Source organism: Nesoenas mayeri, assembly GCF_963082525.1.
Source record: "Nesoenas mayeri genome assembly, chromosome: Z".
Lineage (NCBI taxonomy): Eukaryota > Metazoa > Chordata > Aves > Columbiformes > Columbidae > Nesoenas > Nesoenas mayeri.
In genome coordinates, this window is record NC_137542.1 from 77,315,348 (window position 1) to 77,333,080 (window position 17,733).

Here is a 17,733-nt window from a genome sequence, read left to right on the forward strand (position 1 = left end):
CCTGTGTAGGATTCCTGACGCAGCACCCCCGGCAAGGGGACATCACCCAACCACTGACCCGGCCTGAGCGCCTCCTTGCTCCCTGATAACTGGTCATTTGGCCACGTTCGCTTCCTAACTGGCCATGGGCACATTCCTGGTGTCTGCTGGACACCTCAGTCCCGGGCAGGAGACGTGAAGCAGCATCAGCGTTTCACACTGACCAAGCGCTTCATCAAATCTCGACACGAGCGTGAACCTGGAGCACTCGGCTGCCTCTCCTGCCCACCAACTGCTGCAGTTGGGAAAGACAGATAAAAGGTGAAGAATATGGAATATAAATGAGAAAATTAGGAGAGGGGAATAAAGACAGTGTCCATTAGTTAATAAGCTAGTTCAGAAATTAAATGCTCGAATTTGTGGTGTTTACAAAATATCTAATTTTAGGAACACGAATTTTCCTCTGTTTATACAACAAGACGCAGTATTTCCCAAGTAAGTAAATCTTTCCAAAGAGCATAAAATCAACAAAGTGATTAGACACAAAAACCAAAAGTTAAGCAACGCATTTGCTAACAACTCCGATGTTGCAGAATAACGCGTTATCTGGGCTCTAATCAGGACTTAACACATCATCTTTCCCAAAGGACTGTAATGGACACAATGCTGTTAAATCCAGCTGGCTTAGGAGAGCCCAGGTTAGCACCAGAACACCAGCAGGCAGAACACCCCGGGTTTGCGGTGAACCAAAAGCAGCTGCTCTGGCAACACACGGCAACTAGGAGCTGTGGCTGGTTACATGGGGCTGGAAGGGCAGGGGCACGATCCAGGTGTGCCCGGCAGGTGACAGCCGCAGCAGGCATCACACAACGCCGCACTGCTTTATCACAGCAGCGAAAGGTATCTTCCCTGTCTTTGCTTCCCTTTTCCCTCAGCTCTTTGCCACAAATGTTCAGATACAACTGAAAACAGTGTCCTGGGTCTGAAAAATAAACTAACCCCACAGAGTGAGATGCAGCCACAGCACCCAAGCGGCACCGATGCCAGAACCACCACAGCAGAACACTGCTCTGCATTCCAGGCAGATGGGACCTATGCTATATGAAATGCCACGTGAATGAGGTTTTGAAGGATTGCCGAGTCCAAATCGTCTCCCCTGTGCACAAGATATGAAAATATCTGCAGCATCCCAGCTCCCAGACCCCGCGGGCACCTGAGGATAAGGAGCATTTATTCCTAAGGCAGCGCCCGGCGAGCAGCGCAGCGCTCGCTGTTGACTCCGCGTTTCAGGATTAGCTGCTATACCCATAATGAAGTATGCAGATCTATAAGGAGCTAAAAATAATGTAATAGTTATTTCTGTATTATAACGGTACACAGACGCGTCACGGCTGTCACTTCTGTCTCCAACGAGAACACCGATGCTCCAGCCTGCAGAATCCCGCGCACCACGGGCTCGCCTGCGAGTCCACCCAGCCCCGCGGTGCAGGAATTACACAGACAGGCCGCGTCCCAGCCTCACCCCTGCGCGCTTTCGTTTCTCAAATACTCAGGAAACCCTCTCTCGGGTAGTTTCACTGCACACAGACATTTCAGGCTCTGTTCCATCGGTCACTTGAGACCCCAAGTGCCCCCGGAGCAGCGTGGGACGGGCAGAGTGGCGCGGAGGGCACCGCACATCGTGCCAGCGTCTGGGGGATTCACTTGGCTTTCTCCTATTTGTGGGACCACCTCTTCCGTGCTCAAAGTTTCCGTGCCAGCCTTCACCCGGTTCAAAGGCTCGGGGCAAAGTCCCAAACGGATCAGAAGGGTTTGTAATGGAAATGCTGACAGACCCTTCAGCCCAATGGCACTGGCAGGTGCTCCCACAATACGGGAACATAATTCAATCAAGCTTTTGGCTGACGTCACGGAGCACAAAACAACTCAAATGCTTTATGAACAGAACCAGAACCCCTGAGATTCAATTACGGTCTTGATATTTGATCAGGACTCATACTTAGCTGTTTTTAATATAACAAAACCTTTGTACCAGTTATTTATCAAATAGCTCAATCATATTTAAAGGTACAGTCAGAGGAAAAAGTGCATCGTGCCACGTTAACCTGACAGTCCCAAATGCTCAGGAAAAACACAGGCTTTTATTCAAGACAAACAGCACCAGGAGAGAGTCTCATTTTTATATAACACACAACAAAAAGAACTGAATCCCCGCTTTCTTAGGGATTACACACATGTAATTCATTCAGGGATTTCAATTTTTTTCCGTTTTTGAACCCCTAAAATTATCCTGGCAGAGGCACTGATTGCTGCATGATGAATGCAACATGCAATAGGGGGTTGTTTTGGATTGTTTTTTTAAACCAAACTTCACTGCAACAGCCCATGGGCCTGACAGGACCTGCTGTCATGGGGACAACCCAAAGGCAAAGCCTCCTGCCTGAAGCCTCCCTGGCTCTGTGGCACCAGTGAAGCGCCAACCAGGGAGCAAGCCCTTCTGCATCGGGCCGGACAAGATGATGGCTCACTGTGCACACACACCGCACAGCCGGGTGCCCTGTACACACATATCATAAAGCAGGGTGCCCTATACACACATATCATGAAGCAGGGCGCCCTATAGACACACAGTGAAGCGGGGCGCCCTACACAGACACATGGCAAAGCGGGGCACCCTATACAGACACATGGCAAAGCGGGGCGCCCTATACAGACACATGGCAAAGTGGGGCGCCCTATACACACATACAGCAAAGCGGGGTGCCCTATATACACATATCATGAAGCAGGGTGCCCTATATGCACATACAGCGAAGCAGGGTGCCCTATACAGACACGGGGCGAAGCAGGGTGCCCTACATACACATATCATGAAGCAAGGTGCCCTATACGCACACGCGGTGAAGCAGGGTGCCCTATATACACGTATCATGAAGCAGGCATGGCATGGCAAAGCAAGGTACCCTATGCACACACAGTAAAAAGGGTGCCCTATACACACACACGGTGAAGCCGGGTGCCCTATACACACATATCATGAACAGGCATGGCATGGCAAAGCAGGGTACCCTATGCACACGCGGTGAAGAAGGGTGCCCTATACACACACACAGTGAAGTTGGGTGCTGTATACATACACAGGTCAGAGCAGGGTGCCCTATCCATGGGCACACAGCACGGTGACAGCTGGCCCTGCCTGTGGATCCCAAAGCAAGAGGAGCTGAAGGCATGGGAGCCCCAGCCCAATGGGCACCCATGCAGGGCTGTCAGTGTCCGCCCCCGTGCTGCACACACGCTGGTGCAGATCTCCAGTAAAACCCTGAGCAAAGGAAGCCCAGACAGCAGCCCCACTGAAAGCAGCTGGAAACACGCGTGAGTTTTGAGTGGGGAGAGGAGCGGGCGGCTCCCAAGCGCACACGTGCCCTGCTGAGACCACGGAAGCCTTGCTACCAGGGGAAGAGAAAATCATTATATTCAACAAATCAAGTCTTCGGGGATTAGACAAATTCCACAAGAGTGCTCTGCAAATACAGCAGCGCGTGTGAAGCGTTGTTTCCAAAATAGATCAATACCCGGCACAGACAACAATAGACTGCAGCTACGTATTGTCATTACAACCAATAGTAGTCTTGAAAGACGCGGTTAAACGGCGACTGTCACAATAGCGCTCGCACGAACAATGCTGTTACCGCACCTTCGCGTGAAACACCTTCTCACCGCTCTCCAATCTACCAGGATAAACCCAGTTTTAAATACACCTGGTTGGTTGATAATGCAGATCGACTGCGCTAGTGTTTGCCTTGGCAGAAAGAGTAAATATGCCCACCTTTCCCAACACTTTTTCCATTTCTCTAAAGTTTGCTAAGAAAAGAAATAACACGACAGCCTTTCAAAACATTAGGAGAATTATGTCAGAATTTGGCCGGTGCCTCCCCCTTTGCCCAGAGGCACCGGGCAAAAGCCTGCACTGCAAGCAGGTCAAAGAGGAAAACCGAGCAGGCTGGTGCTCCAAGACCACGGATTTGTGCCCCACACAAACCCCAAGTCGCAGGTTCCATGACCACTGAACAGCACGAACGGCAAGAGGCGGGTCCCGGGGGGCACACGAGCCCTCCCAGCCGCAGAGGCAGCGGAGGCCCCTCCGCGCCCGAGCCTGACGGGCAGCACCAGCTGCCGAAACGCCGCCGACGGAACTTGGGAGGGACTTCCACTTGGCGGTGAATAGTACACAATAAATAACACCAAATTACACTATTCAAGGGACTCATTTGAACCGTTGTTATCCCTCCTGCCTTCCGAGGGGCAAGAGGAGCTCTCCGGACTATCTGCAGGCGCTGGCAGATGGTACGTGCTCTTACATGTATGTTAATTTTACATGGCGACATCTTCAGCAGGACATGCCAAGCCGCCCGGGCTCTGCTGCGTGTGCCGCACAGCCCACGCGTGGAGCGGGAAACCGGGCTGGGGACCCGGCTCCTTCCATAGGCTGAGCCCAGCCATTACAAATCAAATCCACTTCTTCAAATGTAATTTCTACCCCTTTTCAGCTCTACTTTGATTACGTCCACATCCCTGGTGTCGTTTATCTGGGAAAACGTTGGTAAAAGATCTTTAAACCATGACAAACACATAGCCTGTCCCTTATTAAACAATGGCAGATCTGTTATCTTGGCTTATGGGAACTGATCTAAACAACATCATGATATCAAACACTGAAAACCACAGGCCTGGGGCCACCGGGGCTCCACTCTTTTTCTGGGCCTTGCAAAGACACCGATTTCCAGATACAAAATGTAGTTTACCATTAGAAGTAAATGTTTGATCTGCAAAGCTTACAAAACGACTTTGTTTATCATAGCAGATGAAAAAAAAAATAGAATAATTTTAAACTCCAAACAAAACTGTTTATATGACAGCTTTTAGTGCTCCGTGATTCTGTGCATTTAAGAGAGATTCGAGCAATTAACAGCATAAACTTTCATTACATAGTTCTATTATATATGTTTATGTGACTTAGTTGTTCATCTGTTATTTAAGTGATCTCCTCATTACAATAGCACGGTAAAGATATTTGCTGATCTTGTCAAAAAACGTCAAGCAGTTCATTCACAGCATTCCTGGGATCCCGAAGCATGTGCTTAAATCCTTTTACCTACTAGGTAAGTAAAACACCAAAGCAATTCCAAACGCTGTAATGGTTGAAATCACGGGGGACAGAGCTGCAGGGGGGGATCAAATAATAAATGAAATCACACGTTCTCTCCGCTGCAGCCAAAACACAAGCTAAGTGCTGGAAGACTGAAAGATGGGCACAATTCTTCGTGCCTATTTCATGTTCCTTGGGAAGCCAGTCAAGGGGAGCTGACAAGAATCAATCTGAATTTGGGAGTGCTACGAGCTCACATCCAAGGGGAAGAAGCCAGATTGTACACTTATTATTGCTTCTCCACGTCCCTTCCTGACCACGTCACACAAGGTTTGTGCTCCTGCTTCACTGCAAGCGAGCCCCACGCTCCCTGGCTGCCCCGCTCCCAGGTGCCTGGTGCACCATGTCTGCCCCTGCTCCGCTTGGCAGGGCCAGCGCACAGCTCTCCTCCAAGTGACACCGGGCTGGATCCGGCCCCAAGCATCTCAGCCTCTCACACAGCTAATGTCTATGGCTTTGAATTATTAAACACAGCCAGGACTCCTGACAAGGTAGACACGCAATGACTATGACAAAAAGTACTCGGAAACAAAGCTGCAGCATTCAAGAGGAATGACCGAACCGTTTCAGCTGCAATTCTCTCAGATCGGATCTGACGCAACCTTTCTGCAGAGTATTTGTTCAGACCCTCTTCCCTTTCATAAGGTTGGTTTTCTTCCAAAATCAGAATTCAAGGGGATTTGTTGTTGTTGTTTGCCAAGATAGGACCTTAGCTTCCAGATTTAAATGTACGCGAGTGGCCGTGTCCTCTGCAGGATACACTCGGTTTGCCATGGGGAGCAAGACGCAAACTCTCTCCTTTGTAACTAAATATTTAGCTCCTCCAAGTATGCGCTGCGGCGCTCGGGCCAATTCAAATAGCGGAGCGTGGGTCCCTCTGCCCCCACAGCTCTCCCTTCCCCAGGACGCGGAGGGGAGGAGGATCCAAGCAAGTAAACATAGCTGGAAGGATGGGAGGCAACGAGCATTCTTCTTCTTCTTAATCATAATTACGAAACGCTAGGGATGAGAAACATGGAAGCAGTTGCCTTTGTGTACGCGCGCAGCTGAAGCCGCCGGTGTTCCCGAGCAGGCGGGGGCGCGGCGGCCGGCGCAGCCCTGGCACGGCGCCTGGCACCGGGCACCGCTGCCGCACGCGCCGAGACAACACCCACCCCGACCGGCAACCCCGCCGCGACCCGGGCCCCAGCGCAGCCACCGCTGCCCCGGCACAGCCGGCACCCGCCGCACTGCGCCCTCAGCACCGACTCGGCCGTAACGTGAACACTGCTCGGGGATTCGGCTTTCCTTCGAATGGCAATTCTGCGTTCTAAGCCCATAACAGACGCCAGTCTTGCCAAGCCCTGCCCGGCACGGGGTGTGCGGTACAGCGACACGGGCACATCCCACCCCGGGCACTACCAAAGCCTCGCCAACATAAACACTCTGTCTAATTCACTTTTTCTCATGGTTCCCCCAATAACAGCAAAATTATGCCCCTTTCCCAGAAGGCCACACACCAAAAAATGAGCTGCACTTCAATATCTATATATATATATATATATTTGTTTATAATTTACTCACAGACATATCCAAAGTAAAAAACAAAGGACCTCCAAACACCAAGCTGTATTAATTTGGCAGCCCTGTTATTCTAAGGCAGGACAAGCCCTAATCGAACTAACGGCAAAATTGAAAGCAAGTCTTTAGAGCCTTCCAAGTGACTTAGCTCTACTCAGTCATGTCTGTGCTACCAAAGGCTTTACAATTTGGGGGTTTTTGTGCAACAGGACCGGCCAATCGTAAGGATTCGGTTATTCTACTGCTACACCACCCACACGATATTCAAACATATACACAGTGGGCAATCTGTAACAGATGCCTGAAAACTTAGGTAAAATTCAATACTTAAAATAGAAGAAGTAGAAATTGAACATAATGAGGAAGATGTGGGCTTTGATTAACAGCTTGAAAACTGAAATATGCCCAATGTGACAGACCCGGCAAATTCTTTAGCACCACAATTGTGGCAAAACTGCCTCAAAATCCATTCCCAAAAATTAAGCACCAGCAATCATCATCCTCCCCTTACTTTGCGATGGCTCGCACTTGCATTATGACAAATGCTTTTACTGCGGAAGCTAAGGTGAACTATTCAGAGCATTTTACAAGATCTTGGAAAATCGCTTTTATTTTGGCGACTGTCCTGAAAAAAAAGGGGAAAAAAACCCACCACCACGCTTCATTGTAATGGAAGTGTATTGTTCAGTTTAAGTAACAGGTATTAAATCACTTCCCAAATACAATGTAAACGGGAGGTGAGCGCAGGGGTGTTTTCTGCCCGGCCAGGTCAGTCCCTGCACAGCACGGCCAAATTGTTTCAGTGCTCTCTGCTGCACACCTGCAAACATCAAACACAAACTCCTGCTCCTTTCCTGGGTTGACAAAAGCCTTTCATGTGAAAAATGCTCCCCGGGAATGTCACGGCTGTGGCTCAGGTTACATTCCTTTCTCCCTTGCAGCCCGCACCATTTCTTAACATGGTAAGAAGCCACGTTTGTGAAATTAAAGATTAAAAGGAAATGTGGCTTTACTTTATTTTCATTCACACACTACAAATCACAATAGAGCATCATATATTAGATGAGTAAAAAGCTATTAAGATGACTTTAAGCATGAAATATGACCACACTTCCTAAAGCACAGTTAGTTTCACTTCAGTGCTTGGGATTACTTTTCTTTAGGGTGTTTTGTGCGGTGTTTGTTTATTTCTTCTCCCCCCTTACAAAAGCAGCTCTGGGGGGACGCAGAGGAATGACATCTGCGCCTCCCCACCTCGGCAAACGGGATTTGGCAAGGCGGACCGCGAGGAGAAGGTCAGCTCCAACTAACTCCACAAGGGCATCTGTCCAGGGGCAAAACCAGCCTGCCTGCGGGTGGCTGCACTCCCGTGCTATCAATAGGCACCATTAGAACAAGCACCGGTGTTGCCATGCTCTGAGCAGGGCGCTCCCTCGGCCGGCACCCAGCGCGGCAGACACGGCGTGCAGCCCCTGCTACCCACGCTGGGTGCGTGGAGCACAAGCAGCGCCCAGGGCCGGACAGCACCCGTGCCCCGGCTGACCCCATGGGCAAACGCAGGCGGCTCCCTGCGCGCCGTGCAAACGCCGGGCCGGCACACGGCCGCGTCCCCCGGCGCCGGTCCCTCGCCCTGCACCCGCGCCGCCCGCTGCATTCACACACTCACATGTTCTCCCAGCGTGGGAGGGTTCGGGCGCTATTTTAAATGGTCTCTGTCTCAGTATGACTAACTTACTCCAGCTCGTTGCGTTCTTTGTATGCCTGAAACGACGTGGCAAAGTTACTTCAAGGCTTGCAGATTTGGAGACGATAAAAAGCAATACGAGCCCCCAACTTTGCTCCCTGCTTGGATTTGCTATCCTGCGCATTTCTGATCAAAATGACTTCATCGAAGAGGTTCACGATGCATTTACCCAACACAACTATCTAGTCGACTGCTGTTAGAACAAGTGTTAGTTGCTGCGCTGCCTGGTATATAAGCCTGACAAATTGATTTGTCTGGCACAAACACTCTTTGCTTCTCTCCGGTGAAAACAAATATCGTGAATATTATTTATTTGGTTAAACCAGTTATTAAAACTCCAAAATTCACAAAATGACAAAAAACTGGATTAAAATCTTTAGCTTGTGAGATATAAGGCAAATTACATTTGGAAAGTTATTCAAACCTAACAGTAAAATTCTCCAAGTCACTATGTTGGTAATATAAGCAAATTCGTGAAGATAAAACAAAACCACATCATTATTTTGAAAGTCTGAATAGGCTGAAATTCACAAAATGAGTGCTTAATAATTGTAGGCGGTGTTTGATCCACTATCTTCAACATTTATCTTACAGACTACCTTCAAATTAGGATGCCCCTCTTTGGAAATCACAAGTTAATTCACGTACTAGCGCATTTAATAAAAATGGCCCTAGCGAATGCACAGAGAGGCTCCTTTAACACAGCACGAGCTGCAAACACCAGGCACCAAACTCTGTGCAATGACGTGTTTGTATCCAGACATCCACTGGCAGTTTGCAGCCAAGACTTGTCCAAGGCTCCCATGTGCCCGAGCCCAGCGCCGTGTGTAACAACAGTCGGTACGGAGCGCTGGTACCGCAACACCGCGACGGGCTCGCGGCCGCCCAAACACCCTCCCGAACTAACTGCGCCCGCAGCAAGGACACCGCCAACGCCCAGGGACCTCTGCTGGGTCTGCTTCCAATCCGCCAGGCATACAAAAGCCTCTACATCAAACTTGAGTTGCCAGACAATTATTGGACACCTACGTTGTACCGCATACTCCTTTTGTCATCCAACAGGGCTCCTGCTTGCGGGAAACGCACAAGTTGCCCTTATAGCACCACTACAGCCACATAAACAAACAGACCAACAAATCCTCCAGCTACATTGCGGGGACAATCCAAAACCAGTCAGATCTTTAGAAAGAAAATGGCCTCATTTCCACGAGGAAAAGAAAGTAGCCTGAAGATTGGAATTCACTGGGAAATATTCCACCAGCGAACGGTGCTCTCTAATACTATAGAGTCCTGTTCCCGGCAGGGGTTGGTGTTTATCCTCGGGTACTTGCTTATTTCTTTATTTAACCGAAGCAGCCTTCAATTCTTATTCACTAAATTCATTCCCACGCAACATGTTTTGGTTATGATTTCGGGCACACGAAAGAAATAGTCTGAAATTGTAAATAAAAATCTCTAATGTTCAATTTCAAAAAGAAAATGATTTAAACTAGCTCGCCTTGAAGAATTATATAAGTTTAGTGGTTTAAAAAAAAAATCATAAATGCATGGAAATACTGCGAAAATGTCCCAGTTTTAGGGAAATAATAATAATAATAGCCAGCGCTCAGGAATAATTCCACTCAAATCGGAATGAATCTGCTCCCCAAAAGAGATTAACACAACCACAACAAAGGTGATGCCCAGGGATAAATAACTAACAACATTTTAACTATATACGAAACAAAAATGGTACATACTTGAGCCAGTAAAATGTCCACTTGCCAAGGAAGTTGGTCCATTTTTCCCACTGCTCACAGGAGGTGAAAACATCTAAAAAAAACAAAGAGGCATTACTACTGGAAAACGAGACATTCCCCAGTCCACTGGCAGGCAAAAGTTGCTTCCGCGGCGGCTCTGCAGCGCGGTAACAGTTTGCGCACCCCGAGCCGGCACCCCCGCAGCCCGGCGAGCCCCCCAGCCCCGGCACAGGCGCCTGAGCCCCCGGCCCCGGCGCGGTGCCGACCCCGGCGCGGTGCCGGCCCCGGGCTGCCCAGCGGGCTCGCTCCCTCGCCAACCGCACGCTGACAAAGGCAAAAACAAAGTTGGTTGTTGGTGAAACCTTGGCCATAAATGTAGCAACGTCCATTTCCATCCCGCTCTAGGATTTGCCTGGCATATGGGAACCCAAAGAATAATAACGCAAAGTGCCACCTGCCCTAAATTCTCATTTCGTCTCTAGCACAGAGCAATTGGAAGCGCGGCTCTCTCCCTCTCCCCCTCTCTCTCCCTCTCTCTCGCTCCCTCTCTCTCTCCCCAGCATTTATTTCGACCCTAATTGGTTTCTCTCTTCTCCGACGTGTCTAGTGGATAATACGCACCTTCCCTGAGTCAGAGCCTGCAAAAGCAAAGGAACAAATGCAAAAAGTGCGGCAAGCAAAAGAGGGGGCTGCGAAGCTGGCTGGGGCTGCGGGTCCTGGGCCGGGCTCCCCCGCCAGCCCTCCCTCCCCAGCAGGGCACGGGGGCTGCGGGCCGGCCGGGCTGGACGCGGGGCTGACATCTGGGGGAGGAGGGCATGGGAGAGGAAGGAAGGGGCTGGCAGGGGGGGAGCCTCGCAAAACTAGACAAGTGCACACGTCCGGATGCGCGTTTGGCCTCTACCAGCCGGGCCACGGGCAGCCCAGACTCAAACGACTTGGGGTTTGGGTTTTTTATTAAACTTATTAAAAAAAAAAAGGCCAAAAAAAGCGCCCCGTCTCCAGCGTGTAGCTGGGGGGGCTCCGGGAAGGACTGGAGCAGTTTTAACGACAGCAGGAGCCATACGAGATTTCAGTGAAAACTTTAAACTGAGACAGTCATGGATTTCTTTGCACTTTCCGCGTGCCAAAAAATGAAACAAGGGAAGAACCGAAAATAGAATATAAGCAACTAATTAGCAATTAATTAGTTCACGTGCCAACAACGCTATAAAATGTAAAGCACAATAAAAGTGCTAGATATTGTTATTAAGCAATGATGAGAAATGTTCGCTTTTAAGGGCATCTCTTTTTGTACGAATTATTTCCGACATCCGAGACATGAACATAAGCTCTGAACACAATTACATCTCCCATCACATACAATAAGAAATAAGAAAAACGCTCTCATTTTTGTTTGTCTCTTTTTCCTTATTTTTTCTTTTTTTTTTAGCAAAAAGATATTTACCACGGTTCTAGCTGCTGATTAAAAATTGCCCAATGTACTTAGATCACAGTTTGGTTTTGTTGGTTTGCTTTTGGTTTGGTTTTTTCCTCAGTTTAACAGATCAGCTAGAAGAGATTTTTTACAGCTGTTGTTAATTTCCACCGTTGTTTCTTACCGCACTGAAATCCAGTAAATCACTCAGTTCTTTGTCCGTCCCTAAGGCAGCCATTCGCTGTTGGTGATGCATTTTAGCAAAATCACACAAACCTAGAAACATGGAAATAACCGCAATCAGAAACCCAGTCCCGAGCCTTGCAGGAAACACAATCGGGTTTTTCAGGGGGTGGGTAGTTGAGAAGAAGGGAGGGGAAAAAAAGATGGAGGGGCAGCAAAAACAACAACAACAACAACAACAAAAAAAGCGATATTGTATTTCCAAAGAGGCGATGGCAGCCCGGGAACAGCCACTCTAAAGCCAAATCCGGAGCAGAAAAAAGAAGAGAAAGCCTCGCTCCCGGAGCATCATTTATGCAACAGGAGGTTCAGCGAGGAATGAATGAGGATCCCAGGGAAGGAACTACAGCCATCCGCTCCCAACTTTTTCCCTTCTCCTTCTTCCACGCAAAGTAGCGTTTCGAGGCAGAAAGAGCGATAACAGCAATTGAAAAAAAAAAGAAAGAAAAAAAATAAGCAAAGTCGCAGGCTACGGAGGCGCCGGTGCGGAGGGGCCGGGAGCGAAGCGGAGAGCAGCCTTTGCCAATTAGCCCCAATTTCTAATTTGCGGAGAGGAAAGCGGGGGGACGGGGGGGGTCAATAACAACAACCCAGCAGCGGTTCGGGCCTGTGCGGAGTCATCGGTGCCTGCGAGCGCCGGGGAAGGGGAGGAGAGGCGAGGAGGACGGGAAGGAAGCGAAGGGAAGGGAAGGGGCGCGGAGCCGAGCCGAGCCGCCCCCCGCCGGCCGGGCCCCCCTACCCGGGCCCCCCGCCCGCTCCGCGCCCCCGCGGTTGCGCGGCCCTGAGCGCGGAGCGCAGCGCGGCGCGGCGCGTCCCTACCCGCACATGGAGCGCAGCGCCCGGCCGCCTCCCGCACTTTTTTGCAGGGATTATACTTTACATTTCCCCAGCTCGCGTATATACACATGGCAAAGCGAGTTTATACGAGGCTGCAAATACACGTGACGCGCAGACCTGGCCAAGAGGAACGATATTTTTTCCCCCCTCTCTTGTATTATCCGCTCCATTTTCTTTTTATTTTGGTTTGTGGTCCCCCCCCGCCCCGCCCCTGCCGCTTCAAACCCGAGCTTTTCGCTTCGCATTGCTGCAAACTTTGCAAAATCAAGTTTGCGGGGCCGATGGCAGCGGCCCTCTCCCCCCTCCCTGCATGCTACACTTCTATTTTACATTTTGCCATTGCAGGCCCGACACGCTCCACAAAAAAACTAGTTCGACTTCATTTTCCGGTAGGAAATAAAGCACCGAGTTACCACGCTCAGCGTTTGCACCTTAGTGTCTATTTTACACGTATAATTGCACCGTGTTATCTACAATGTATATATTTATAAACAATTCCGTGTGCACACACACGGTGTACTTCCTACTTGCATTTAAACATCGTATCACTTGCACCTCTTTTTAAATAACACATTGGGATCGACAATTATTTAAAGAAAAAAAAAAATACAGACAAGTTACTCTAACAGCAAAATTTAACTTTACCTTAAATGGCCACAAATATGGTCACAATATTCCAAGGGAAAAAAAAATGAACAAAAATAAAAATTCAAAATATAAAAAAGGATTCTTCTGCCAAAGTGCTTTATTATCTCACACGTGTGTGACCCTCCAGAACCAGGCAAAGTGTGTCAGTGCTGCTCCGCGTACTCCAGGTTTACAGGCTCCCTACACCTGGCTTTGTTGGGGTCTGGGCTCCCCACCCAGCCGGCCGAGCAGGAAACCAACCAAAAAATGGAGAAAAAGAAAGGAAAAAAGAAGGTCCGACAACTTTTCCCTCTTTTGTTTTTACAGACACATGGTGAGTGACACCGTGCGGGCGCCGTGGCGGCTGCGGGACTTTCCCTCCGGCCTTCCTTAAAAAAAAACAACCAAAAAAAAGGCGAAAGCCCCCGAGCGAGCGCGGAGCCGCCCGTCCCAAAGTTGTTCCAAGTTTACAGCGCTCTCCTCCTCCTCCTCCTCAGCAGCACGGCCTCCCCCGCGGAGACGCGGATAATCGCATCTTTCCCGGGCAGACACATCGCCAGCCGCTCACATCCGGGCAATGCCCGCCGCCTTATAAGCGCCGCCGCCGCCGCGCCGCCGCTCGCAGACAATGACGAGGAGGGAGGGAGGCGGGCGGGACGGACGGACGGACCGAGCGACCGACGGGCCGCGCGGGGCCACCAAGATGGAGGGACCCGCGGGCCGCGCCGCGCTCGCGCAGCCCGGGGGCACGCGGGGACCCCCGCGTGGGGGGGTCTGCACGCCCCCCCCCCCCCCGCCTGCGCGCCAGCCTGGCAGGGGGGCTGCGGGCAGGGGGGCTGCGGGCGGCGGCTGCTGCTGCCAGCCGGGCCGAGGGGCTGCGGGTGCTCCCGGGGGCTTCGGTAAAATAGCAGCACAGCACGGCGCTCTGGGGTGCACGAGCAGCTCTGGGGATGCACAAGCAGCTCTGGCGGTGCACGAGCCGCTCTGGGGGTGCACAAATGGCTCTGGTTGGTGCACGAGCCGCTCTGGGGGTGCACGAGCTGCTCTGCCCGTGCACAAACAGCTCTGGGGGTGCACGAGCCGCTCTGGTGCTGCACGAGCTGCTCTGGGGGTGCACAAATGGCTCTGGTTGGTGCACGAGCTGCTCTGGCTGGTGCACAAACGGCTCTGGTGCTGCACGAGCCCCTGTGGCCGTGCACAAGCGGCTCTAGGGGTGCACGAGCCGCTCTGGCTGGTGCACAAGTGGCTCTGGGGGTGCACGAGCCCCTCTTGTGGTGCACGAGCTGCTCTGGTTGGTGCACAAGCAGCTGTGGCCGTGCACACACAGCTCTGATTGGTGCACAAACGGCTCTGGGGGTGCACGAGCCCCTCTGGCCGTGCACAGGCGGCTCTGGTGCTGCACGAGCCGCTCTGGTTGGTGCACAAAGGGCCCTGGGGGTGCACGAGCTGCCCTGGGGGTGCACGAGCCGCTGTGGCCGTGCACAAGCGGCTCTGGTGCTGCACGAGGCTCTCTGGTGCTGCACGAGCTGCTCTGGTTGGTGCACAAACAGCTCTGGTTGGTGCACAAAGGGCACTGGTGCTGCACGAGCCCCTGTGGGGGTGCACAAACGGCTCTGGGGGTGCACAAACAGCTCTGGCTGGTGCATAAACAGCTCTGGCTGGTGCACAAACAGCTCTAGTTGGTGCACAAACAGTTCTAGTTGGTGCACAAACAGTTATGGGGGTGCATGAACCGCTCTGGCCGTGCACAAACAGCTCTGGGGATGCGTAAATCAATGTTATGGTGCACACACCCTTCTGGGGGTGCACAAATCAATGTAATGGTGTACAAACCATTTTGGGGGTGCACAAATAATTGTGAAGGTGCGCAAACCCTTCTGGGGGTGCACGAACTGTGCTCGTAGTGCACAAACGGTTCTGGGGGTGCACAAACTGCTCTGATGGTGCACGAACCGTTCTGGCAGCGCACAGACTGTGCTTATAGTGCACAAACTGGTCAGGGGGTGCCCAAACCTCCTTTCTCAGGAGCCCATGAGGCCACCAGCACCCCCATTTCTCACTGGGAATAATGGTTCAGGAGCTCATCACGCTTCTAGCTGAGCTCCTGGAAGTCAAGCCGAGTCTTCTCCTGCTCCCACTGGATTCTGAACAGAAGGTCCAGTTTGGACACGTTCACGGGTCCGGGCACATGCTGTGAGGGTATCCAGGATGGATGGTGCTGTGTGGGACGTGGATCTATGGAGCTGCAATGGGCTTTGCGGGTGTAGGTCACCCAGGCGGGACAGGAACGCTGGGACGCTTTAGGTGCCACAGATAATGTGGGCAGTCAGGAGGCTTAGGGGGACATGGAAAGGACAGTGTACACAGACAACATGGCTTACTTTTTCTACCATATTGGCATCAATTGTCCTCAATGGCTGCCTTGCTGGCCAGAGCGCCGAGTTCAGTGAGGCTGTGAGGCCGGATCCGTTCCCGAACGAGCCCTGTGACGGCCGCTGTGACCTGGCTGTGTGGTTCATTGCACTCCCCGACGCAGATGTTCCTGCGGGCACCTTCCAGATGAAGAGGAGACGAGCAGGAGCAGCATGTCCCGTGAGGGCGGCCAAAGTCGCAGAGGATGGCGCAAAGTCCCCAGCCCCAGCACGGAGGACGGGCCGCGGTGCCCCGGTCCCCCGCAGGACGGTGACGGCCACAGCTCCACCACTACGGCGGATCTCACAGGTCAGTACCTGCGGGGGAAGCCTGAGGCTGCTGGGCTGTCCCTGCTGCACGGAGCCGTGGTGCCACGGCAGGGCGCGGGGACGGGCCCCTCCGCCGCCTCCCACTGTGTCACCGGGGGCTGGCTCCCTGTCCCACAGCCCCGCAGCCACGGGGACAGGGACGTGCCCCTGGCTGCCTGCTGGGCGGTGTGAGCCCTGGGTGCCAGCCCTCCGAGGGACATGGGTGGCTTTCCGAGGGTGGGAGGCGGCAAAGCCCCCGGAAGCATGGTGGTGGTGGCACAAAGGTGCGATGTCCTTGTCCCCAGCCAGGGGACAGTTTTGGTGGCGGAGGCTCCTCATTCAGTGTACCCAGAGCTGAGTGAGCACAGCCATTTCCCTCTATTATTGAAGTTTTCCTATCTGAGAGTTATTATTCCCTTGGCACCAACAGTGGTCTTAGCGCTATACATGGTACAAAGAAAAGACAGGGCTGGTGCCAAATTGCTTATTGTTTAAAATGCAGATGATTTTTTTCCTCAAAGTGAATCAATACAGAGAAAACCAGGGGAGAAACAAATAATATGAGCCCTCCGAGGAGAGACAAGGCTTTATTTAGTTATTTAACCCAGTAATGCAGCCAGGATCTCCAGACACCACTGAAGAAATAAAGCGTTGGTAGATATTAGGCTGGGGAGAACAGGGCTTGGTGAGTCCCGGTTTGGATGCTCAGTCTTGGTGACACGTAAGACTGCACACATAGTGACACAAGCGAAGCCGGTCGCTGTAGCAAGACTTTGCCTTTCTGGACTACGCTAGGTTGGCACACTGAAATTAATACAGAAGCTACAGTTAATAATGGGCTTTGGGCTTTTGTTTTTAAATTAAGTAGGAAGAGGAATAACACAACTGCCGCACTGGCCTCAGTGTTATTTATTTTGTGGTTCTAATCCGCTGTATTTTATACTGTTCCCATATGCTCAGGTTTGAGTGCGCCACGGAATTTTGTGTGGACGCTTCACAAGTGCAGATGTTGTGCGGACCAAGCGGGGCTGCTGATGGTTGGGTCTTTTACCACCTCGGAAGACACATGAAGCAATTTGGGACGATGTGCTGCGAGCTGAAGTGCCTGTTAACATGGTGAGTGGGGCTACAGGTCCAAGCATCGCACTAAAATTCACGTCTTGACGTTCCCAAGTGTGTCCATTGACTATATATGTTCAAATTTTAATATATTTTTTATAATTTTTATATATTTTTATAATTATTTTTATTATATTTTTATAAATATTTTTATATTTTTAAATATATCTTTTTATAATTTTTATATATTTTTATATATGTCCAAAATTTTTTCACCCTGTCCATAGACTTCACTATCAGGATAGCAAAGTACTAAACTGCGTTCTGTTCCACTCTGGGGATATGATTGTGCCCTTTTTCATTCCTCTACAAATCCATCAAAATGTGGATTTATAAAGCCATGAAAAAGTTGAGCGTGCACATGTTCGGTAGATACTCTTTATGGATTTGCAGATAAACTCCTTGGGAATTTTGTCAGTATTTTGAAAGTAAATCTGTTAACATGTCGAAGCGCTGTGTTGCTGCACTAACTGGTGCCGTGGAAGAACCCACGTGGAAATGGCTGGTTCTTGCGGCCGAAGTGATGGCGGCAAAACAAGTGGCCA

General features: G+C 50.9%; 1 protein-coding gene across 1 annotated transcript in view; it reads right to left on the minus strand.

The window, feature by feature from the left end:
- TCF4 (transcription factor 4) overlaps nucleotides 1-11,898 on the minus strand; it is a gene marked incomplete at its 5' end in the record, with an annotated part of 165,992 nt that extends 154,094 nt beyond the window's left edge. Inside the window, 2 exons of the mRNA XM_080362853.1 lie at nucleotides 10,229-10,301; nucleotides 11,827-11,898. Coding sequence (XP_080218979.1) covers nucleotides 10,229-10,301; nucleotides 11,827-11,898 — 145 coding nt within the window. The remainder of the gene's footprint in view (nucleotides 1-10,228; nucleotides 10,302-11,826) is intronic.
- Nucleotides 11,899-17,733: the final 5,835 nt, after the last annotated feature.